Source organism: Puntigrus tetrazona, chromosome 8 (assembly GCF_018831695.1).
Source record: "Puntigrus tetrazona isolate hp1 chromosome 8, ASM1883169v1, whole genome shotgun sequence".
In the NCBI taxonomy this organism is placed as follows: domain Eukaryota; kingdom Metazoa; phylum Chordata; class Actinopteri; order Cypriniformes; family Cyprinidae; genus Puntigrus; species Puntigrus tetrazona.
Genome location: NC_056706.1, coordinates 19,246,651 through 19,271,596, shown reverse-complemented (window position 1 = coordinate 19,271,596; position 24,946 = coordinate 19,246,651). Strand labels below are relative to the sequence as shown.

Genomic DNA, 24,946 nt, shown 5'->3' with positions numbered 1-24,946 from the left:
AAGTGTGTCACAATTATAGGAATAACACCATTTTACTCTTATACTTACACTAAGAGTAGTTTTATAAATATATAATGTATATAATGTAATGTATATAACGTAAAGCTTACGTCTGATTTTTTCAAGCGGTCGTACCCTGTTTACTATGGTAATTTAAATGGCTAGTACATATTCTTTTTCATAGCTTATAAATATGTCTGCCTTGTACGGTGATCATAATTCCCTTGGATCTTAAACAGAAGAGATTTGAAAGTAAGCTAAAACTAAAGCCTTTAAGCTGGTGTTATCTTCATGAAATGATCTGAATTTTTTCACACTTAAGTCAAAGATCAAGACTATTCTTAAGAGCATTTCTGAGAAGTTTTATACATACGGGCCCTGATCTATCTATTATTATAGGCTTCCTGAACAGTGTTTCTCAGTAAATGAAAAGCACCTGTTTTCTGTTGAGAACTAGATGGTTTCCTGGTCTTTAAAGCTATAACTATTAGAGAAATTGGTTCTAATTTATATAATCAAGGGTTTATGTGATTACGTTTTATCTACACACATGAACTGCATCGAAAGAATTGACTTTCTCCTGAGGATTATGCATAAAGAAACCTAAATCATTTAACCTTTTAGGTACATTTAGGTAAATACACAGGGATAAATAATGTCTGAATAATTTTTCAGAAACACAGGGTTCACTGTACAATGTAACACTACACGAATTACAGAAGAATAAGACCGTTTCTATACAAAAGAAGGAGCTTTATTAACAAACAGCACGACAACAGAAACAAGTGAGTGTTTAATGGCTGACATTCATCTCGTTGTCCTCGCCATCCTCTGTGGAAAAAGAGGAGAAGCAGACTGGCTCGCACTCCAAGGTGCGCAGATTCACAAGACAGGCCGTCTGTGTGCTGCTGAACTCTGGGATCGCTACCAGGACAACATCCTGTCCTTCAGGTCCTGCGATGAATAGGAAGGCAAATAAATACTGGTAATGCTTGGCCATTTTTTAAAATACAATGCAACTTTTTTTATTATTAAACAGTCTTTTATATTCACCTGTGACTCGTTTACTTTGGTAGCTCGGTGCATTTCCGCTGAAGTACACATGAGGGCACTCTTCCATAATAAAGGGGTCTTTCTGATAGAAGGGGTAACAGCCTGTAAGTCAGCAAAACAGAACACTCCTGTTAAGCGTGACTCTTTCAGGACCCAAGTTCTTTTTTAACTATGCAATGAAAAATGTAAATAAAAATCAGTATCTTCAGGAATAGAGAGACCCTAAAAGGACAGGGAGAAACTATATTTCAATGTTTGTCTATTCTTTTGCACAGGTGTAGTCAATGAACAAATGTCATAGAAATAATCAGAAGTGGGAGGAAAAACTGTATTATGAGAGAAAGCAAGAGCACTGAAATTATTATTATTATTTTTATTTTTTTTTTCTGTCCCGTATCATATTTTTCCTTCCCCCCCTTTTGGGTCTCTGTATCAGAATACTAAAGAATAAACATATATAACGTTTTTAAATGTAATATTCTGTTATTTTACTGTCATGCCATTGTCTGGTGTGTATGTGAAAAATCGAAAAACCGAAAAATCAGTCACATTAATGCACAGCTCTTGATTTTGCTCCTTTGAATTAAGGCACACAGATATTACACTAAAATAACCCACAACGCCCATTTAAAAACAAAAAAATACCATCAAAAATGTCATTAAAAACCAGTCTGCGCGCACCTAGTGTGTCCGGCGCTGTGGGAGCCAGGTGGCGGAGTCTCAGTGTGCTCTCCAGTATTTCCAGATGATCCTCCATGCTGCTGTACTTCACAATATCACTGATATTTTGACCTGATGTGCCCAAGAACCTGAGAACACAAAACGCTGACCGTCACGGGCTGCTCACCACATCATACCACCGACAGGAGGACGAAACACAGGTAGTTGCTCACCGGACACCATCTACGATGGCTTGGTAAGGGTTGCTGACCAGCTGCAGGGTGGGGAAGGGCACAGACAGGGGGAACATGCAGCGGTGCAGGGGCTGCTGGGGTAGAGTGTAGTTGGTTGGGTCATACTGTCCGGGCATGACATCTACGGATACAGAGGCCTGTAGTGGACAAATCACACACTGACTGTAAAAAGGCCATCATTATGCATTCAGCAACAGCTTTGGGAAAAGCTACTTTTAAAAGTAATGCATTACAATATTGCGCTACTCCTTACTACCTACTTTTTAAAACTGGACTGAACTTACTGAATAAATAAAGCACAATAGATTTGGTCTCCACGCATCGAGCTGAAAACACTCACCACTAGCTGCATTAGGAGCTCATCCAGCAGTCTGATAGCCTCCACACTCCCAGCCTGAGTCTTCTTAGTCAGGTACTTTGCCTTCAGATGTAAAAGAGTTTAATTCACAAGACTAATTCACTATATGCTACAGAATCCTGCATGAGATGTAAGACATCGCTGCTTAAAAATTAGGCCTATTTGACACCTTGGTTGTTGAGTCTTTGTCCTGAGTGCTTTGACTCAGCATGTTCCCAGCTAGTATGACTCTAGAGATGGATGCTGCTCCGCTCTGCTCCCCCTGATCTCCAAGCTGACCGGTTACCATATCCACTAAAAGCTGCAATCCCATCATGCTGTCTGCTCTGCTGCCGTTCAACCCCAGGCCAGAGGCAAGAAGCACAAACCTTTCCAACCAGTAAAACAGCAAAGGGTAAAAAGTCAAAATGAGTCACGTTGATTCTACACCGTCACACTAAAATCAGCCTGGAAAAGCATAATAAAAATGCTGTAAGCGCTAAATAACATTTAAACATCATTATAAACACTGCAAAAATAAAGTATTTATCATAGAATTCCATGGCAACTTTAAACAAGTTTAAATGTATTATTATTTTTATATATTTTGGTATTCTTATTTGCCTTATTTTTTAAAGACTACCACTGCCATCATGTAACACACACTTAAATGTTGATTTTAGAAATACTATTAATTAGATAACACTATTAAATGTAAGCTTTACTAAATTCAAAATGAATATATATTTCACATAGCACATTCTAATGTATTAGCCACATGTTTAGCACTGTTGCATCCCTATCGGTATGTCTATAAAAATTATAATAAAGTTGGTATCTCCGGATCTCTGGTCATGCGAGATGAGTTTCTGTACCTGTCTGAGCTGAGAGGCTGTCTGGGTGTCTGTGGAGGAAGGTCGGCCATGCAGAAGTCCTCAACAGTGAATTTCCCATCATTCTTCTCTGCACCCATGATGGCAATTACGCTACCTGAAAACACCATTTGACAACAAAGCATTATGTTTGAGAAGATCAGATTGTAAGACTGACTGTCTTATATATGCTGAAAACCTCCTGTATCCCACCTGTCACAAACTTGGGTGCCTCGATGTTGCCTTCCAGTTTGATCCTTTGCAGCTCATCCTCCAAAATGAGCTCATCTGATTGGCTGATGTATTTGGCGCGAGGTGGCTGGGGCAACAGATTGTGCTAAAGAGAGAGAAGCCACGTTAAAAACAAGGGAGGAGGAGAGAACACAAGCATCTGGGGTTTTACCTCCTCGCTGATCTCTTTCAGGATGGAGGGCTGCAGCTCCATGTTTTTGAATACGGTGCCCACTATTACACACTGTTCACCCGTCTGCAGGTCACACAGCTTCCGGACGGGCGCCGCGCCGCCTGCCACACACACACACGAGTTCAGCGCTTCAGTCACAACACGAGCCTCTCAGCGACTGTACAGACGGCGCGTCTCACCCCACTTGTGCTTGGCTCTGTCGGTGAGGATGTCCTCATCTGCATGAGTCTGGTGGCGTAGATGTGCGCGTACTGGCGGCTGAAGCTGCGCTCGCCGAGGCGGAATCTCTCCGAGCAGCCGCTGAACGAGGGCTGCTGTCGGGCAAACACCGGCTCGTCGGAGCCCGGAGCGGACAGCAGCGTCTCCCTCGGCACGATCACGTCCGAGAACATGACTGGGGGCATGGAAAATGATCAGCTGAACGTTTTTACGTCACGTGGGATAAAATATAAGCGCAATATAAGTCAAGTTTAACGATCTATAGTAGTCGCGCGCGCATGTTGCTGTATGCTAACAGCCGAGTAGCTTCACTTTCTTACCTGGTATGTTTTACAACAGTATACTGTTGGTTTAGTTTGATTCGGTGATAAAGTAAAAACACATAAAATCTGGTCGACCTACTCTTGTGTTGATTTTAGTATCTCCGCTAAACATTTCACCTGTGACCTCTACGAAAACGTGACGCGAGTTCCGCTAAAGCCACGCTTTCAAAATAAAAGCTACTGGGATTTTCTGCGTTTAAGTGAAGGGCTGTATTTTTAGGCATATAATTGACATTTGTAAATAGTCTGAATTAATAATAGCCATATCGACTAAAATTGAAACACGGTAATATGAAAAATAAGTAATGTCAATATTAGTGAGGAGAAAAAAAACAATATGGCTACAACATTTGTTACTGAAATTTATTAGGTCGTTTTCCATTGACAAGTATTTATTATGCATCCAACAAAATGCAATGTTTCAAAGCTTGACTTCGAAAAGCTTAACTAAAAATAGGGCAGCTTGCTAGGAGACTACAATATTAAATGTCTTAACCATTCACAAATTGAATGTTCAAACACATTGGTAGGATAATCACAATACACCGATTACATTGACCTGCAGTTTTTCTACAGAGCACAGCACAAGTTCTGTGAAGCGTACAAATGCAGCAGGGTTATTATAAGCACAGTAAACGTGGAGGATTGAAACGGAGAATATGGGTGATCTACTTCTTCCTTCCTCCTCTTTCCTTAAGGGCCAGATGAATGACGGACCCGTTATTCATGTTGTAATAGGCCAGAGAGTTGGAATCTTTGATGAAAATTCCCTGCAAAACAAATCAAACATGACATCTCAGTTCTCAAAGCAGTTTTTTTTATATTCAGTAGTGTTGTAACTAACGTGCCGTGCTCTTTTAAGCACTCGCGGTTTAAATAATCTTATTCTACTGAAATAACTTACCTCATACTGCAGCTTCTGTTTTCCAGCCGGCATACCGGTGGCTTCATGGATCTTAACCTTGATGACAGACACCTAAGGGCACAATATGGCATTTCATTAGCTTGCATTTTCATAAATTTTATGCATATTTTGTATAATTCTAAAGAGGAGTAGTTAATATATGTAGAAATCATGCATACAGATACTAGATAGGCAAAGCATTTACCTGGTCTGTGAGAGGCAGGTTGAAGTTCAGCACTTGGCCACTTAGCTTCCATTCGGTCTTGTCCTGCATGTTGGGCACCTGGACTTTGACTGAAACCGGTCCCTAAAAAAAACAAAAACAGCAAAGGTCAAGTAAAATTATTAATAAATACTGGCATGTAATAAGGGTAAAAAAAAAAAATTGCTAAGTGCATTGAAAACACTTTGTTGCAGCAATGCTATCTATACCTTGTTCCTGCGCAGAACTCCTCTTCTGGAATCAGGTTGTCCTCGGTCTTCATTTTCTTGCTAGAAGGCTCGTCATCATGAGGAGGTGGAGGATGAGCCGGAGGCATGGGAGCGAAAGCGGTGCTGGGAGGCTGAGGCACAGGGGAGCAGGTACAAATGCTGAAAAATAAAAATGAATTAGAACAATTACATAAAATGAATGCAAATTAATGTTTATTTTATCAAACTACTTGTATAACAAAAATGTGTATTAAATATAACAATAATTATAAATATAAATAAGTATATTAACTATTGATAACAGACATAAATGTCTGTTGATTGACTATTTATTAAAATGTGAACCAAGTATCTAACAGAATTATGCAACAGACTCACCAGCAGGAACCACCATGGGCGGAGGTCTGGGAGCCATAATATGGGGTGCAGAGGGTGGCATGGGCACCACATTGATGCGTGGGGCATGCAGCATGGGTGGCATGGGGGCCAGAACTTGGCCAGGGGCCAGGCGCACCACAGGGGCCACTGGAGGTCTGGGTATGACAGGAACCGCAGGGAGCAACGTGGTCCGCACCGGAGGTGCCATCTGGAATATACAAAAGAACCCTGTTATAACTAGCACTTTCATTTTGTGTTTTGCTCAATCAAGCCGATCTTTCAAGACTCACAGGAGGTGCCGTGTTGACCGGTGGAGAGGGTTTGGGCAGGCTGGGGATTACTGATGGCAAGGGCGGCTGAGGAATCTCGTTGGGCTTGCTGGGGCCGATCTTCTCCTTGGTGTCGTCCTCCTGCACCAGACCTTTAGCTTTGTGGATGGCCTCAATCTGCTCCTGCAGGGTGATGTTAGCCTGAGCTGCCTGCTGGGTACGAGCCATACTGCCCGAGTGACCGTCCCATGTGACCTGCACAGACAAGAGGATGGAGTGTATATATTTATTATTACTTACACAAATGTCTGATTAGGACGAGTGTTTTTTTTTGGTCCTGTAGAATTTTTGAATTTCTCTTAAAACACGTTTCACTGTAATTTCATTTGTCTACTATTAGTGTCGAGCAGTGGCTATACATGTATTGTTTTCATTGCGTTCCTTACCTTTTCCTCTGGTTTTTGTATCTCCTCCTCTCCGATCTTCTTACCGATGGCCGTTTCTTCCACACCGAAGATATCGGTACGTCTCTCGGCGAGCTGCTTCAGGCTGCTCTCAATGTCCAGGCCGGGAGCGTACACCTCCTCCTCGATCTGACGCTCTCGGATGCTGCGGTCACGCTGCTCCAGCCAGCGGGGGTCCAGCAGGCCGATGCGCATGTGCTCCTGCATCTTACTGGCTTGGATCTTCTCACCAGTGATGGGAGAGATCAGGTACTCATCAGGGACGGTCACAGGAGGCAGAGGCTTAGACGCTGAAAGACGAGATAAAAAGTGAGTGGATGCAAATATGTTCAAGATGTATGAAATACGCTAAAAGTGAGTTTTTAAAATGCCCTTACCCTTCGGGTCGTAGTCTTTGCGGATAATAACCTGGTCCGGGGTAGGAGGCAGAGGTGGTGGCAGGGGGTTATCAGGAGGTAGAGGAGCCTTCATGCCATCATCCTCGTCATCAGAACCCTATTGAGAGAGGAAGAACAGATGCTACTCAGTCAGAGTGAACGTTAACACATTTCAACAAACTCCTCATCTATTTTCTAATGCGAACAGGAAACTTCTTTAAGCAAGCATGACGAAATCCCCCTCGTCTCTTCCGGTATGTTCACCTCGTCCATGTCCTGCAGCTGTGTGTCCTGATCCAGCTGAGCCGCGTGTCCGTCCACCCGGCCCTCTCTCTCATCCTCTTCATCCTCACTCTCCACCTCCATCTCCACGTCCTCACTCTCTCCAAACTTCTCATAGCGCTCCTGGATCAGGATACGCGCGCCCAGCTCCTCGGGAGTTGTCGGAGGAGGGAAATTACCTGAAATTTGCATAGTAGTAAATTACAAAATAAATTATTGGTATTTAATAATATGAACTTAGTTATTAATATGGACAGATTAAATAAATATTAATTCGATTTTATTATTATTATAGTACAAAAATAACTTTCCCTTATCTTACAATAAAAAAATGAGATCTAACTGGCTAATAGAACGATAGAAAGGGATTTAGGAAATTTCTTGCCATGAAAAACCACAAGCATTCTTCTGATGCAATGATGTGTGTGATGATAAACATTCTGAAATATCTAAAATGACATGTTAATTACACATGCTCACCTTGCTCATTTGGTTGGAAGTCCACAGTCTCCACCACCACAAAGTCGTGCCAGTCAATCTGAGCATAAGCCACTCTCTCCTTCTCTCGCTCCTCCTCTTCCTTCTTCCTCTCCCTTTCCTGGAACTTGGCCCACTCCACACGATACCTCACCTGAATAAAATGATCACAAAGTGACATATCTGCTTATAATATGGCATGTAATATATTTAGCGATTTCAGTTCCCCTGTTTTTTTCACCCAAGTTCTCTTTATTGGTTTTAAAACACCTGAATCAACATTATACACCACCATCATACTAGGCTTGTCTTATGTAGCATCTTAAGATTAACTTTGTTTGATCTGAAATGGATGTTTGAATTAATTACCTGGTCCAGAACCTCGCGTGGATTCTCTGCTTCCTTCTTCAGTTTCAGCAGAAGACCTTTTGGGGGGATTAAAACCTGCAAGAAGCCAACCATTTAAGTTACACTTTAATAACGTGTATACATAATACCGTTTCTCACAATACTCAGCTCTTATTAGCCACCTTAGTCTGACCGATCTCGAGTATTGATGCGCTACCTTTGTGTATTGTTCCACCAGTTTAGTAAAGTAGTTGAACAAGCTGTGCTGTGGTCGAAGAAAGTCAAACTGGTAGTTCCTCTGCTCCTTCTGCATCAGCTGTGTGAGGAACTGGCGGCCATTTCGGGCAACAAACTGTGCCGTCAGCTTCACCACATCCAGGTCAAAGGCTGAGATGGAGGGAGGGTCGGCAATGAACTCAAACTCAGGCGGAGGCTCCTTGGGGACCACCGTCTCATGGATCACCTGTGCTTGAACCTAAATTACCACAAAAATGTGTAATTACTGGATAACAATCTAAAAAGGCCTTTAAATCAGACCGCTAGATTGCTAGGGTGTATTGTAAACCACGGACAGGATCCTGACCTTCTGTGGAAGCTGCTGTGACGCTGCTTGTTGCTGTTGCATGACTTTAGGCACAGCTGCAGACGGCTCCTGAGCTTTGCCCTCCTTGAACTCGTTGACTTTGTGGCGGTAGTAGGCATGGTAAGGGTCGCTGGGGTTGAGGAAGTTGAATTTTGGATTGTTGATCTCATTCTGTCGAATTCTGGCCTCAAACTCGGGTCCATTCCTGCAAACAAAACAGTGGTTAATTAATAGTTTAAAAAAAGCATAGCAAATACATTTTGTTGTTGATATAATGTCGACCTGGCCACGAAGCTAGCAGTCTTGTCAACAATATTTCGGACTTCAGGAGGTGGGTAGATGATCCCAACAATGGGCTTTGTGGCTGGAGTCTCTTCCTTTTTGGTCCTCGGGCTGTTGATTAAAAAAAAAAAAAAAAAAAAAAAAAAAGACAATAATAGCAAAAGGAGCGTAATGGAAAAATGACTCTTATGACAAGAAAAAAATGAAATTATGACAAGAAGCTAGATGAGGTCGTTTCATTAAACCTACTCAAAACATAATCTACAAACATTCAATACTATGATCCATTAACATGCTTCATGTGCATGGAAGGCAAATATGTTAACAACTAAATATAAATCAGACGAATCTAGAAACCAGTAGTATCTCTAAAAGAACAGATAGCGATAAATTATCGTTTAATACCTTATTATTCAGCTCCGGCTGCATGATCTGTACAGGCCCAGGCGGCATGACTGCGACACCACACGCTCTTCTCAGGCCGAATCAAATAAGCTAAGGAAAAGAAAATGTTGATATCAGTTTAAGGCGTAATTTGTTAGACAAATGACACCATAAACTTCCGAAAACGACCGAAAGTAGTATAAATTCTATAACATTTTATACAACTCACTAACCTCTCGTTGCGCCAACCGCCACAACACAGAAATCGACAAACGAAGTCACTTCCGGTTACCAGGGCAAAGGGGATTGTGGGAAATGTAGTCGAAAAGAAAAGCCTCTACCTACAATGCAACCATGGAAACCTAATGTAAATAGAGCGAACACACATGTTCGTGCATCTTACTTCACGAAGTATCTGACAACAAAACTAGTTTTAGAAAAATTAAACAATGGCTCATTTGTTAGGTAGTCAGGACTGTATCGACAGTCTTCGCAGAGATCTTATTGATTTACAGGGAGCGCTTCTGGACGTATTTTCCAAGACTGGACCAGTCCGTTTTCCATCGTGGAAGTTTCCCGATAAACTATCATGTAACCTGGACTTGGTGAGGCTTTTAGAAGAGTATGATTATGTGGATGGCGATGAAGAATTCAGTCAGCACTCGCATATAGTCCTGCAAGAGTTGCTGATTGACAGGTAACTTAATCAATTTGTAGTTCATTGTTTCTTAACTTCACAGCAAATGTATGTTTTATGTTGATTTATGTAGATTTTATGTAGATGTTATACATATATATATATATATATATATATATATATATATATATATATATATATATATATATATATATATATATATAATTGCTTCCACATGCAATTTTATACATAAACAAAAGTAAATTATTCACTTGATGTTTTTGATGGTATCTAGTTAAATATGCATTTATGTGTTATTTTAAGCTGTTATATAATGTAACAAATTAAATGTACTGTTCTATTTTCCCCAAGTCATTGTGAACATTTGTGTGTTTGTCAAAGATTAATGCTTCTTCTCCAGAGTTTTAACATTCACGCTGAGCTGTGGCTTGAAAATCAGAACGCTTCATCCTCTGAACAGAATGAAATCTCTGTTTCCATCGGCCCTGTGGTCAAACACTACTGGAGGAACCTTCTTCAGCTCAGCAGTCAACAAACACAAGAGGTGAGAAGGATGGTAAAGACAAAGCACACAACACTTAATAAACGCCTATCCAAAACCATCCTCGCATTTCTTTCAGAGAAAAAGTAATGGACAGCCACCTCCAACTCATTCCGGAACAGCAGCGAAAACTCCTTCCATGACCAGCATCCGTGAAACCAGCACAAATAGCTCAGCTTCAACTCCCCAACACGAGAGAGTGTCCGCCGCAGGCTCCTGCGTGTCTGCTCACACCGTAGGCTGTCAGACCGTAGAGTCCGCCCTGCTGCCCTGTGAGGCCTGCGCTTGCGTTCAGGCGGTCATGAAGGAGAGCAGTGACGCTCTAGTGTCTTTGTGCCAGTCTCTGGGTTTGCCTTGCTCCATGCAGGGCTTCCTGGAAGCTGTGGAGGAAACGCAGCAGCTGGGCCGCTTGTCTGCGTGTGATATTTCCCAATGGGCAAGTGAGCAGCGTAGAGATTTGAGCCGCGTGGGAAAACACGTCCTCGAGGTGAGGGGCTGTGTTATCGTGAAGCATGAGAAGATTTTTAGTTTGGTCGTGCGCACACATCGTTTCGCTCGTTTGATTTTCATGACTGTTCTTTTTCATCTGGAGGTGAGAGAGCCGCTGAAAAAGAAGCTGAAAGAGACAGAGAGTGAGAGAGAGAGGCTGAGAAAACAGCTGTCAGAGATGGCCAAAAGAGAGAAGGAGGATAGGAGGAAGACGGAGGAGGAGTGGGAGCGCAGAATGCAGGAGGTGAAATCCAAGGGAGAGGAAGCAGAAAGGAGGCTGAAAGAGGAGAAGGAGGATTTAAAGAAAGGTGAGAGTTTCTTTAAAAGACTTCAACTCATATGTGATAACTCTTCTATTATAGTCAAACAATATAAAGTAATAACCATTTTCATTCACAGGCGTGACATTGTTAGCAGACCGAAATTCTGAACTCATGGCAGAAGTGAATTCGCAAACAGAAGTAAAACAGAGTCTTGGTAAGAAGGACATCAAATCCTGGTCACGGAACGAACTGGACAATTTGATTTGATGTATATACTGTGTTATATTAAATATTAAGAATGATGTTAAAATAGTAAATATTAAGAATGAAGACAAAAGTCCTTGTATAGTAACCCAAAGTAATTCGAATTTGATTGCTTCTCAAAATAAATATTTTAGAGCAGGTTTATACATCTAATACCTGCTTATAACATCAAGTGAGCATGAAGAAACTCAAACACAAACTGTCATTGAACATTAAATATATCTTTTAAATTATACACAGATTTGGTCTTTATTTTACGCAGAATTTTGATTGATCTCGTCATGTTTTTAGAAAGTGTAACTAAATATATCTTCTATGAATGTGTTTATTTACACACAGACTATTTATTGGCTTAAGTAACACAGTCTTAATAATCTTTTTTTCTCTCTCAAATTTCAAAAAAGGGGACTCCATGGTTGTTCCCCTGTGGCTCTCTTGCGAACCTTACAGAATATAGAAAAAGCCTGCAGGAATGGTTTTGTCGTAACAAAAAATGGCTTTTTTGTTGTATAGAATTTGAGAGGAGTGCACTACAGGAGGAAGTTCATCGTCTGCTTTCACTAGAGACCGCGTTAAGAGAGGAAGAGGAGAGCAGGCAAAACCTGGAGAAGGAGCTCAGAAGTACACAGACTCTGTTGAGCAAAGAGAGTGCCAAGAGCCACAGTCTTCAACGCCAACATGAGGTGTGTGTGTACCTCCATAACGTCACGTATTTCCAATTAAACAGGATATTTAATGGAAAAAATCAATTAATTACACTGTTAATTTTGTGCACAGGCGCTTCAAGTGAAACAGGCAGCTCTGCGTAAGCATCTGGACGTGCTGGTTCAGCAGACTGAAGATCTGCATAGCAGTCTGGAAGAATGTGAGGATGAAAAAAACGATCTTGCCAACAAACTCACACAGATCATTCAAGAAAAAGATGCACTTCAGGAGCAACTTACACAGCAGCAGGTGACAACATTTAAAAGAACATTTATCATGCCCGAATCAGCCCGACTACATTAGGTCACGCTAGTGAAATTAAACCTTAGAGTTTCTCTCTCTGCAGTCCCAGTGTAGTTTGCTGAGTACTGAGAAACAGAAGAAGCAGACACAGATCACAGAACTGGAGGAGAGAGCGTCTCGACTGAAAGAGATGCTTGAAGACGCCACCCAGAGAGAGAGGTTACTGGTGGCCTTTCCTGAGCTCAACCCACAAGCAGCACCCCAGAGTGAGATAAACACACACACACACAGTCTTAGATTTGTGTAATCTGACATTGACTGACTTCATACAGAATCTACAGCACAAAACATACAGCTACCAGTGCGGATTGATTCACAGAAAAATGACTTGTACTTTATCCTTTTTAGTGCACAGACATTAAATAGTTAAATGTTTGGTAATTTCCTCTTCTGCCTGTCACTCATAAGCAGTTGTCTGTGTGTGCTACAGCTACAGGTGATGTGATGTGTGATATGGAGCAGCAGCTGAAGGCAAACTCATTGAGGATCAGGATCCTGCAGCAGGAGAACAGCACCCTGAGTAACAGTCTAGAAAGACTGAGGGACCACGAGAAGAAACAAAGGTCTTCAGATTCTGGGATAACTGAGATGGACAGAAGCGGTGAAGCTCCAGCGATGGGAACCTCAGACAACTCTAGCACCCCTTCAACAGCCTGCTCTCGCTCCTCCCCTTCATCCGCTCTTCATCACCAGACTCTCCACCTCTCTCTGCATCAAGATGTGGAAGAAAGGTACATGAATATCCGCAGCACTACTCGCAGCCGGTCTGCAGGCACACGTCGCAGAAGGAAATGAGGTCGCTTAGGGAACATATCGGTCCGAAGATTTAGACATTCTTCTGACTTATGTGTTTTATTGGACAGCACGCATTTGAATGTATAAACATCTCTAAAGCCAAGCGTCTTCTGGATTATAGCGGACACAATGCTGTTATCAAAAGTCCCGGACAACTTAATGCTAAAAAATCTGACACGTGCACATTTGTACATTTAGACACTAAAAAAAGGATATTAGAAGCCCTACCAATAAAAAAATAAAAAAACATTGAACTTTAAATTGATTTCATTTTTTATTTTCTTCATGAATCGCTAACCTCTAAACCTTATGACATTTACTCAGTTCTGTGTGACACCTGTGTGCCTTGAGCATTAGATCATATGACATAGCTTCTCTGTAACTCTTTTTTTTGCATTTTGGTCAATCATCTCCTCTGTGAACTTTTTTCTCCACATGTTGCAACATGCATATATTAATTAAAGAGCCATTTCTATAGTTATTCCTATACTTTTGATCTTTGTCTACAAATCATAAGTATGTCATGGAGAATATCAGACAGCTAGCTAGGAGGAAAAAAAGATGCAGTGAACAGGTAATCGTGTCCAGGCTCAATCAGGAAGCTGAATAGATGTGAATATTACACAAAGGTTTCCGCCTGCACCTTAACATGTTGTCATAGTAACCCTCAAGGTCAAGTTTTCACTTCAGCTGTCAATCAACTGCACAAGCAACGTTTCCTGTGCTGGTGCCTGCTGTAATACTCAAGGTAAACACTGCATTACAGATAACTAGCGAAGGATATTGTGGCTATAGTGCTGACAAACCAAGCATGTTAAAGAGAAATTTAATCTCTGTGTTTTGTTCTGTGGCACTGATGGGATCCTCATGTGCAGTTAAGCATGATGGGTGTCATATTATTCAGTCTGGTACATCCTGGTTTGTAGCTGCATCGTTCAGGTAGCATTTCATGCACAAAAAGTAAGAGTTAACGTAAAAAGTCTCTTTTCTAGTTAGGCAGAGGTCATCCAGTTCAAACTGGTAATTGGGAAAAATTCCCATGTGACTCCTCACAAGTTCAGCTTAATCTAATACTGCATTCCTGTCTGATAGCCTGATCTGTCCCCTTTTTTCTTAAATTTTTTTAATTGAAAAAAATGTATGCTGCTATTTCCCGTGATTCAATATCGAAATGAATAAAACATTAAACATCACTTAAATTCTATAAATAACATAAATGAGCCATATGATGCTTCAAAACCTTTATTCATCACGTGATACAATCTCATAACAGAATCATACAAAGACACAAAACAGAGATAATATGTTCAGTGACACAACAAAGAGGAAATTTCTTAACAAGTGGTGCTTTCGGAAAGAGATGACAGTGCAAGTGAGCAGGGCATAGGCTAAAACAACCTGACGTACAGAAGCTGTAGAAAGAGGACAGGCCAAAAAAATAATAAAGTCCTTTAAAACCAGATCCCAGCTTTAGAATCATTTTCTTCTTTGATTGAATGACACTATTAAATACACACAAAATTACAAATAAGACTGTAGTCTACAGTAGCTGTATGTAAAACTTTGGGAATGCTTCAGTATCTGCATCATTAAGGCCATTGGTTACATGTGCTGTATTTACAAAAACAAATCGAGCAAGAACGTCATAACTGGATCTTGTGCCTTCGTTCACTAGTCTTCACGTATGCGTCGCACAACAAAGCATGGCTGCCAGTAAGACGTGAAGTGGATTAGACGGCAGGCTGGACTGGCAGACAGGCTTAGATACAAATTTGAGACGGCTGCTAATGAAAGTAGGAAACAGGCTGAGAGAAAAACCTCCATCGAAGGGGTCTGAACACACCAGTGCACTCAATGAAGGGCAACGTTGTCTTTTATTCTAATCGGCGTTTGAGGGGGCGTTTAGTTTTGCATTTACTGTATATAAAAAGAGAGTGCTAATCGTTTGTGGAAATGTACTCATCTTTGCGTTTAAATCATATTTGTATTCAAGTAAACGTGTTTTATGCTTTGCCGGCTTTCTACAGGTTTAGATAAAGACAGAAAGAAGCGTTTGTGAATGCGTGCAGCGCTATCTGAGCGGCAGTCATAATCTCCAGCTGCACAGAGATAATCTGGGTCAATCTGTGAGGAGAGGAGGGGAGATTACAGGGGCCTGTGAGGGGAAAAATCTCATCTTTGCTTCTGCATAATATCCAGCATCCACTGCATATAAACCGCACTCTTCTGCTGTGCTTGTGCTGAAAAGGATTTGTTCTGTGCTTTTGTCAATATTCTATTGGTGACTATTAATAAATGACTATCATTCATTGACTTACATGTACCCTTTCAAGGCAAATTTATACTTACTGCTAACAGGGACGGTTCACTGAGAGCAACACAAACTGAAGCACTCAGAAGGGCACGGTGGTGATCAAGGGTGCCAGAAATTCTGAAGAATGTGATTATAATTGTATTATTCTATAAAATTAAAATGAGTTAATTATACGGGTCATTGCAAATTCTAAAACTCAATTTTTACAAATGGAGCTGGGCCAATGACAATTAAAAGTGTTCGAAAAAGGGGAGGAGTGCTTTAAAATAATAAAATATTAGTTATTGTTTAATAATTACATTTTTAAATAAGGCTTTCCCCTTTCTTTCTGATTTCGGGACAGTTGTCATAATAATATTTTTTTCATTTTAGGCAAGATTTTGGTAAATGAACCTTTTTCACGCTACCATGTTTTTTAGAAAAAAAAAAACATGGTACATTAAAGCCATTATAAATGCATTTTCAAATAAATAATAGTTCTGGACAAAAAAAACAAACCAAGCAAAACAAAATAAATGTCACTGACCCGGCAGCTAAAAATAAACAGCTAGTTTTAAAGGTAACAGTTCTAAGTAAATGCTCCAGCTCTGTCAGTGTTTGTGATAATAAGGGCAGTTCGGTGTGTGTGAAAGTCACATGAGATGTGAGAAGAAGGATTAGTGAACACCAGGGTTAGTGTGTTTGCAAAGGTAAGGCCGGTGAGGTGTGTCAGCGGACACAGATGAAACATGATTACCCAGTTAGGTTCATGCTGTTTATCGTACAAAGAAAAAAAAAAAGGATTCTTTTTAACATCACGAATAATTAACATTATTAAAACGTGATTTTGGTTAAAGTATGTACGGAAAAATAAATAAATACGCAGTTATGCGGTATTCTAAAATAAAAATAAATAATGAGTAAAGAGGTGCAGAGAAGTGATAGAAAACCAAACATGTTGAGCCAGTTAGCGTGTGCTTAGGCTGTGTGTTTGTGACCCAGACTGCAAAAATAATGTGTGTGTGCGTATAGTAATGTTTAGGTACATTCACGTGATCTTCTGACTTGTGTTAAATTATGACAATCGAAGTGTGTGTGTGGGCCGTGATGGGAAAAGGAGACAAGATTTGAGTAGAACCGCATGATCTCTCTTAACAGCATTCGCTAAGACCTCATGTTTACTGTCTAACCACCAGTGATTGTCAGCATTCATGCAGAAACAATAAAAATATCCGGTATACAGTAACTGCTCTCCAAATCACAGCCACAATCTCTTGCATTGTAGAAAAATCATATCTGAGCGTTTCGTTGTTTAGACTACACGAATAAGGTTTCCTTTAGAATATGCTCAAGCGGCAACTTACATCAGTGTTTGAATGATAAACAGCAGCTTCTCTTAAAGGTTTCAGCTTTCACAGAGCAGCAGTGGGGATCCCTTCGGCTCTATGTAAACACCATAAAAGACAATGGAGATGCTGGATACAGTTGGGCCGCGGCGTTATGGTGCACTTTGCTGACTCTCATATATAATTTACATTCGAGTCAGCATGGCTGCTAAAAGTAGCTAAACACAGTAGATATATTATGTAAGAAAGAAAGAGAAAGAAACGGCCCGTTGTTGATTAGGATGGTGAACAAGGAAGTTAATACTAGTCGCTTCAATACAAAAAAGTATGCTGGGGTCAGTACAAGATAAGACTAATTAGCAGCATTTGTGGCATAATAATGATCACCACAAAAATTATTTATATTAAAATTATATTATATATATTAAAATTGTATTTAATTATTATGGTGACTTAATTATAATAACAAGACAAAAAAACAAACAAGAAAATGCTCCAAAATCACCCCATTTACCCTTTTTTTGTGGTAACCAACATTATGCCACAAATATTACTGTACCTGGAATATTTCTTCAAACCATCTTTTTTGATTAACGGTTTATCCTGACATGTTGTCAGTAAACTGAAGAGGAAGAAAAGCAAGTAGAACAGGCAGGCATGCAGGTGTACTGTAAACACACCTCAGCGTGATCAGATCATCTGCTGACAGGTGGGTTGTCGTGGGGCGGTGTGTGCGCGCTGAGTGTGTGTCCTTCAGGCTGGACGTTCTGGACGGTCTCCACCAGGCTGCCGCTGGGAAGGACCACGTAACGCGCCGCCACGTCCTGCCCCTGCTGCTCCCGCAAACCCTCCTTACTGTGCCATATACCATACCCGAAATACACCAGAAGACCTGTGACAGAGCAGCAGGACAGATTTAATCATGTGAGCAGGCTGGTTTAACTGTTTAAATGGTTTGCAGCAGTGCTGACAGGAGCTGAAGATAATCATGTTTGGACTGATCTTCTTTTCCCGTGCTAGCCAATTAATGCTCAGTCACTACAGACCAAAGCTGGACTCTCCTCAAGAGCTTGACCGTGCAGAGGCTATTAAGTTTGTCTAAAAAACCCGCAGAACAAATCTAAACCTTCAATCTATAGGCATATTTCCAACTTGGAATTTTACAAGCTTCAGGATGGATCCAACCCTTAAACGATCATGACTGAACACCTGAGAAAAGATGATGCCAACCCCTCAGAGGATGCAAACCATCAGAAAACATACAGAATTACGACATTTTGCCATGAGTTAAATATATTAAGCTTCTACAATACATAAACATATTGCTTAAACTTTCCTGTAAAGATGCTTTGCAATGATTTGTATCATAAAAAGACCTACATAAATAAACTCGAATTAAATTGGATTGATCTGATCTGATCTGTCAGGGCTCAGATTAACCTACACAATGCAAAATTGATACGGTTGGAATCACTTCCAGAACAGTTTTCTCCAGCTCATGAATCATGTTAACACTGACAGCCAATCAGAATCTATCCTGCTATCACAAGCTTGAGAATTTAAAGCGGCAGGCGAGCATGTGCTTAGAATAAATAGACGATATCGTTCATTGGTTTTATTTTTTTGGTTTGGAACAAAATGAGCATGAGTAAATGATGAGCTTTGATGAGCTGTCTCTTTAAGAGTTGTCTTTAAAGAGATTATGTTGCTCTGTAATGAGTTGATCGGTTTATAAACTATATGAATCTCCTTTGCTGTGACCACTTGTATAGTGGTGTTTACAGATTCATGTATTTCACAATATTGTGATGTAATATAGGTGAAGAGAGTGATGAACTGGTACCTGCTGCGACCCATATGGTGAAACGGATCCAGGTGAGAGGACTTAACTTCAGCATGAGAAATACATTTAGAAGAATGCTGAAGCCAGGAATAAATGGCACCAGAGGAACCTGAATAATAAAACACATATTATTGATCGGACGTCTGAATCATTACTGTGAATCTGTTGTTGTTTTTACTTGAAACATGAACTGGTTAGATCATAAAAGCAATATAACATAAATATAACTTTCCTCAAATATTCTTATAAAAAGCTCACTGGAAGCTTATTAAGCAATCAAATATTTAAAATAATATTTTTTTAACCGATTCAGCTAATTTCATCTCTGACTCAAAATAACAAATCGTACACAACTGACATTATCAATAATAGGCAATAATAGTATTTTATGGTGCACAGAATTTATCACTTAACAATGCTTAAGGGAAAAAAATAAATCGTGCTCACTCCCTTATACACAGTACGATAGCTATGGAGTTGACGTCTAAAAATCTCACCTGAAAAGTCTTCTGACTGGGCTGCTGTTCATGGACCCAGATGAGAGCCAGACTGAGCAGGAAGACCAGACTGAAGATGACCAGCAGCAGGGTGAAGCTCCACACAGGCAGATTCAGCTGGTTGATCCCGAACACCAGCACAGCACAAAGAGAGACTCCACTGACCATCAGAGCGAGCACAGAGAACGCCACCACCTCGCCTGGCTCGCAGTCCCCCAGTATCCTGCCCAGATACGGCTCCCAGCCAGCCTTCAGCACGCCAGGAGCCCGTCTCTCCTTCACCGTCTTCTGCCGCTCCACCAGCTGAAGTTTATCTGAGAAGGACTCATACTCCTTCATCTCTCCACCGTCCTGCGCAAAGGTCTGGGTCTCGTTCGTCACCGCGGACGGGTCCACTTGCTGTCCAGGCTGGTTTATCGAAGGTGTGGATGAAGCGTCTGTCTTGAGTCCACCTCCTCCTGAGCTCCCGCTGCTTTTATCCGGCTGGAAGCGGAGCACTATGACACTGGCCGCTACAAACGTGTAAGCAAGCAGAGTGCCAATAGAGAGGAACTGAACCAGTGCTTCCAGATCAAAGATGAGGGCAAGGATTGCCATAAGGCTGCCGAAAACGAGAATGGCGATCACCGGGACTTTGGTTACAGGGTTGACACGGGAAAAGACAGAGAAGAAAAGGCCATCCTCAGCCATAGCATACACGATCCGCGGGAGAGAGAAGAGGTTGCTGAGCAACACAGTGTTCATGGCTAGATGAAAGAGATTAGACAGTTTTAATTAGCCAACACAGGAAACAATATAGACCATAATCCATCCATAGTCTTAATTTTTATAATCTAACAACAAGACAACTTCATTTATATCAACATACTGTAAAAGATATAGAAACCACTAAAAAGTTCAGTCATTTCGTTCAAAGAGATTTTTTACCCATGGAAATGTGACCACATTTTGCCACATGATCCATCGGAAACTATTCTAATATTCTGAATCACAGCTAAATAAAAGTTTTCATAGCTTTAATTCTGAATGCTGAAAAGAGTTGTGCTGATTAATATTCTTGAGGACATGGCAATGCATTTTTAGCAGGATTCTCTGATAAACAAAAAAAAGACTAAAAGAAAAACATTTATGTGAAATTAAAATAAAATTAACCAAAATTAAGTCATTTTGAAATAACACGTTGCTATTGCATAAAAAATACTGGACGAAAACACCTAAATGTGAATCCAATTGTCAGGAAATTATGCGCATTTAAAAAAAAAGAGCTTTTTTTAAATATGCAAGGTGACAGAGGCAAACCTCAATGGAAACATTCATCAAGTACATTTTTTAAAAGCATACCCAAAAAATGTGGTCACATCACCAAAAGTGATGTGACCGAACAATTTCCTCATATCCTCTTCCTCTACCATTTTTAATGTGCTTTCAGTAAATATTACAGAAAATAAATTACTTTAGGTAGATCGTTTGCTGCCGTGTTAATGGATTTATTACTTTCAAATCAACCATCGACCGCCTTGCTCTGTAAACGTCAACGCCAATAATAAAGCTATAAATCAACCACACGCTCATACTCACCGCAGATTGATCCTACAGCCACGATGAACCCGGCCCAGCTATATCCTCGTCTGAAGAAGGCATCTGAGAGAGCTGAGTTAGGGTCGAGCGTATGCCACGGAACCATCAGCGTGAGAACTGTGGACACCAGCACATAAGCCGTGGCTGCCAGGCCCAGGGAGATGGCAGTCGCTGCAGGAACAGCCCTCTGAGGATTGCTGGCCTCCTCGCTGGAAGCCGCTATCACGTCAAAGCCGACGAAGGCATAGAAGCACGTCGCAGTTCCCGCCAGGACACCTGAAAGTCCGAAGGGGGCAAAGCCTCCCTCCCGAGCGCTCCAGTTAACTGGATCGGCCAGTACGGGCAAAAACCAAGATAAAGGCAATGACTGCCATACTGATGGCTGAGAAGATGTGGTTGAGCCAAGAGGAGACGCGAACGCCAAATGAAATGAAGAAGGAAGCTACTAGGAGAATGCCAGCCGCTAGGAGGTCTGGGTAATGAGCAATGAAGGGCACATCCCAGCGCATCACATGACTCTCGGTGAAGTTCTGGATGCGGTGATTGAAAATAGAGTCCAGATATCCACTCCACGCACGAGCTACTGCTGCCCCGCCAATCATATACTCCAAGATCACATTCCAGCCAATGAGGAACGCCCAGATCTCCCCAACAGAGACGTATGTAAACATGTAGGCAGAGCCTGTCTTTGGTACACGGGCACCAAACTCAGCATAGCACAGCGCTGCCATGAGTGACGCTACTCCGGCTATGAGGAAAGACACTACTACAGCGGGCCCTGCGGTGTCTTTAGCAACAGTTCCTGTGAGAACATACAGGCCCGAGCCCACCATTCCTCCAACACCGAGCAGCGCGAGGTCCACTGTGGACAGACAGCGCTTGAGTGACGTCGCCATCACGTCCTCCTCCAGCGTCTTCAGCCTGTTCAGTTTCTGACAGAACCTCACCACCGGAGAGCAGCCGAAACACATGACGCCATCTTGATAGAAAACAGGGGTCGATGAAAGAGATGATACAAGGTCACACCTGGTCCATAGTTTTCTGAGTCAAACAGGCTCCACAAACCTGAAAATAAACAGAAAATAAAACTAAATCTGTGACATCCTAAAAATCTAAATCTGTGTACAAAATATATATTTAAATACATATTGAAATACACTGAAACATCAAAAATTCCCTATTATTTAACTTAAATGTTTAATGCCGTATTTGATATAATCTATTCTATCTAGGTTTAGACCATCTGTAATGACCTGCAGCTATCACACATGTATCTGTGTCGTCCGTCTCGGTGTCGAATAATGTTAACGTGTGCATGAAATGTAAATGTTTTCATTTCAAGGGGTTGTAGATCAACAAAAGAAAGTTCAGGGTTCACATCCAAACTTAGTTTGATGAAAAACAGTGATATAATACTAAGACCTGTCAATTGCTCAATGTGCCATTTTGATACTATTTACACACAGGGCCATCACTACACTACATAATAAATGACAACACGACAGACACCCTAGCAGACAAAGATTTTGGACTAATGCTTTAAACCATAACTGATATTATATATTCGGGCTCTTTGTGTTAAGTTTGAGACTATTTTTAGATCTTAAATTGTCAAAAATAGCAGCATAATTGTGTGTGTGTGTGTGTGTATATGTATATATATGTATATATATATATATATATATATATATATATATATATATATATATATATATATATATATATATATATATGCTTTCATCTATGTATCAAATAGACCTCACCTGGCACATATATCATATACATTATAAGAATAAAGCACAGTTTTGGAGCTGTGGTTACACACAGAGGATGCTGCAGATGGCAGATGGTTTTTCCTGCTCACATCACATCCGCTGCTTCTCCTGAATGGCGTCATTTATTATCATTCATCTCAACTCTGTTCTGTTAATCTATAACTTCAAATCCAAGCGAAATGTTGACGCGACTCCTTTCTCCGTGAAACGCAGCATGAATAATTTAACCCAACATGCATTTGAGACCACAGCGATAATGTGTATAATTTATATCAAATAGCGCGTATATAAAACCAGCTGGAGCTGATATATTTAAAGCTCTAACAGCTGCTGTTTTCATCCTCTTTTTCACCACCAATGCATATAAGCACCGTCACGAAGACAGGTGAGAAACTGCCCCCTCTCCGCTTTTCATCACCCACGAACCTAACAATTAAACGCCCGCACATACACGTCCCTATATAAAATATCGTATCGCGTCTTACCTGCAATCGGTTCGCGCGTTCATTCGCGTCTCGTTATTTGGTTGAAGCGATGTTGTGAAGCGTCGCTGAAGAGAGCGGAGGGTGGAGGAGAACAGGAGCTGTCTCCGCTCTTAAAGGTACATCCCCTCATTAATCTGGCTCTATTTAAAACACCCTTTTACCTGATGACATTGTGTCTATACACAGACTTACGCAAGTCCGTTTCTGCTACTGTATAAAAAGGTTATTGCGATATTTTATCGTATAATTCGGACGTTTTGGGTTTTTTTTTTTTCTCTCAGAATTGGGAAATATAAACTCGTAATTGCGTGATATAAAGGCGCAATTGTGAATCAAAATTATTCTGTTTCTCAGTTCGTATCCAGATCAGATGATGGATCAGCACCAAGAGATAACCTTCATGGGAGACCAGAACACCTAGATGAGCCCCGTGGACAGGTCACGGGAACCAGACACATACGCGCACACACAGTAGGCGTTTCTCAATTTCTGGGCGTTTTCAAACTGCTGGGTGTTTCTTAATCACGCAATCAAAATGTTCCCCTGATTTAACCCTACCCTAAACCTACGCTCACTATAACGTCAGCCAATCAGGTAGCATGATGTAAAAACGCCTTGGTTTATATATATATACACTTTGATGCTTCAAAATGTTCATGATTGTATAACTAATCCATATGCATCAAACAGTTTAGTCCAAATTTTTATCAGTAAACACAGGAAGGGTACACAAAATACTTTTTTTGTGTTACACGTTGAGTTTGAGTTTTCACAAAACCTGTGAAGTTTGTTCTCATGTGTCAAGTGAGTATGATTGAGTGTCTGTTTGTTCAGTGTTTATATTTGAATAAAAGACTAAGTTCAGTTTGTTCATCAAATAAAGTGATTTGATTCTCTTCAAAGTTGGACAAAACTGCTCTGTTCTTTTCTAAGTGCAATTCTTAGTGTGTCACACATACACACAGTATAGTAAAGTCAATATTTATATGATATGTCAAGTCAAGTGTCAAGTGGTTTTTATTGTCATTTCAACTACATATAGCTGTGCAGTACATAGTGAAATGAGACAATGTTTCTCCAGGACCTGGTGCTACATGAAGTCACACATAATACAAAAAACTCACATACTGAGCTAAGACTAAGTCTTAGCCACATAAAGTGCAAAGTGTGCAGACTAGTGCAAACAGCAAGGAGTAGAGTGCCAAACCCAGTGTGCAAACTAGTGCAAACAGTGCAAAGACAAAATCAGTGAAAGGCAAAGACATAATTAGTGCAAGAACACAAAATACAAACAACAATAAATATGAAGTGCAAAAATGCTTATGGAACAGGAAGTCCATTCAGGTGTGGTTATTGAGGAGTCTGATGGCTTGTGGGAAGAAACTGTTCAGCAGTCTGGTTGTGAGGGCCCGACTGCTGCGGTACCTCTTTCAGATGGCAGGAGGGTGAATAATGTGAATAATGAGGGTATGTGGGGCCATATGCTATATTGTGGGCTTTGTGGATGCAGTGTGTGGTGTAAATGCCCACATGTATGTGTAGTTAAACTGAGGACTGTCAGTGGAATAGCAGAAATCTGTCAGATTTCATTTAAAAGATATTCATGTGGTTTCAAGAAGAACAAAAGTAACCTGTTCATCACGGGCATGCTTATATAACTATGGTCATGTAAACTACTTAACTACTCAAATGTGGAAATTTGGTATTTTATACAATGGCAAACAAAAATATACAACTCTTTCCAGGATTTGAGGTGTTTCCAGGATTCCTTAAAGGGTAAATTACACCC

At 40.8% G+C, this 24,946-nt stretch overlaps 4 protein-coding genes across 4 annotated transcripts; 1 reads left to right on the top strand and 3 right to left on the bottom strand.

Moving 5' to 3' along the window:
• Window positions 1-726: 726 nt before the first annotated feature.
• On the bottom strand, window positions 727-4,245 carry pold2 (polymerase (DNA directed), delta 2, regulatory subunit). Its single transcript, XM_043246103.1, is given in 12 exon segments — window positions 727-954; window positions 1,054-1,155; window positions 1,735-1,862; window positions 1,947-2,104; window positions 2,308-2,388; window positions 2,495-2,693; window positions 3,180-3,294; window positions 3,390-3,513; window positions 3,580-3,701; window positions 3,780-3,812; window positions 3,815-3,994; window positions 4,140-4,245. Coding segments are annotated over 11 exon segments (1,401 nt in total). The 5' UTR covers window positions 3,993-3,994; window positions 4,140-4,245; the 3' UTR covers window positions 727-793.
• A 246-nt stretch (window positions 4,246-4,491) lies between these two features.
• Window positions 4,492-9,656, bottom strand: sf3a1 (splicing factor 3a, subunit 1). Its single transcript, XM_043246111.1, is given in 18 exon segments — window positions 4,492-4,912; window positions 5,047-5,118; window positions 5,252-5,353; window positions 5,479-5,492; window positions 5,495-5,623; window positions 5,626-5,637; window positions 5,857-6,064; window positions 6,147-6,380; window positions 6,572-6,879; window positions 6,967-7,084; window positions 7,231-7,427; window positions 7,729-7,879; window positions 8,095-8,169; window positions 8,291-8,548; window positions 8,657-8,861; window positions 8,939-9,033; window positions 9,317-9,433; window positions 9,556-9,656. Coding segments are annotated over 17 exon segments (2,355 nt in total). The 5' UTR covers window positions 9,392-9,433; window positions 9,556-9,656; the 3' UTR covers window positions 4,492-4,810.
• A 115-nt stretch (window positions 9,657-9,771) lies between these two features.
• Window positions 9,772-13,697, top strand: ccdc157 (coiled-coil domain containing 157). Its single transcript, XM_043246099.1, has 9 exons — window positions 9,772-10,019; window positions 10,362-10,524; window positions 10,601-11,008; window positions 11,114-11,318; window positions 11,410-11,487; window positions 12,051-12,220; window positions 12,315-12,491; window positions 12,589-12,751; window positions 12,976-13,697. The coding sequence occupies exons 1-9, from the start codon at window positions 9,772-9,774 to the stop codon at window positions 13,338-13,340; spliced, it is 1,977 nt and encodes a 658-aa protein (XP_043102034.1). The 3' UTR covers window positions 13,341-13,697.
• Window positions 13,698-15,484: 1,787 nt separating this feature from the next.
• slc7a4 (solute carrier family 7 member 4) lies at window positions 15,485-21,876 on the bottom strand. Its single transcript, XM_043246098.1, is given in 6 exon segments — window positions 15,485-17,871; window positions 18,823-18,931; window positions 19,320-20,065; window positions 20,898-21,238; window positions 21,240-21,861; window positions 21,864-21,876. Coding segments are annotated over 6 exon segments (2,028 nt in total). The 3' UTR covers window positions 15,485-17,674.
• Window positions 21,877-24,946: the final 3,070 nt, after the last annotated feature.

What these genes read in the sequence shown, in the direction of transcription:
- ccdc157 (XM_043246099.1), top strand. Translation starts at nt 9,772, where the DNA reads ATGGCTCATTTGTTAGGTAGTCAGGACTGTATCGACAGTCTTCGCAGA. An exon ending in CAAGAGTTGCTGATTGACAG is followed by an intron (nt 10,020 to 10,361) that starts GTAACTTAATCA and finishes TGTTTGTCAAAG; the next exon opens with ATTAATGCTTCTTCTCCAGA. An exon ending in GCAGTCAACAAACACAAGAG is followed by an intron (nt 10,525 to 10,600) that starts GTGAGAAGGATG and finishes CATTTCTTTCAG; the next exon opens with AGAAAAAGTAATGGACAGCC.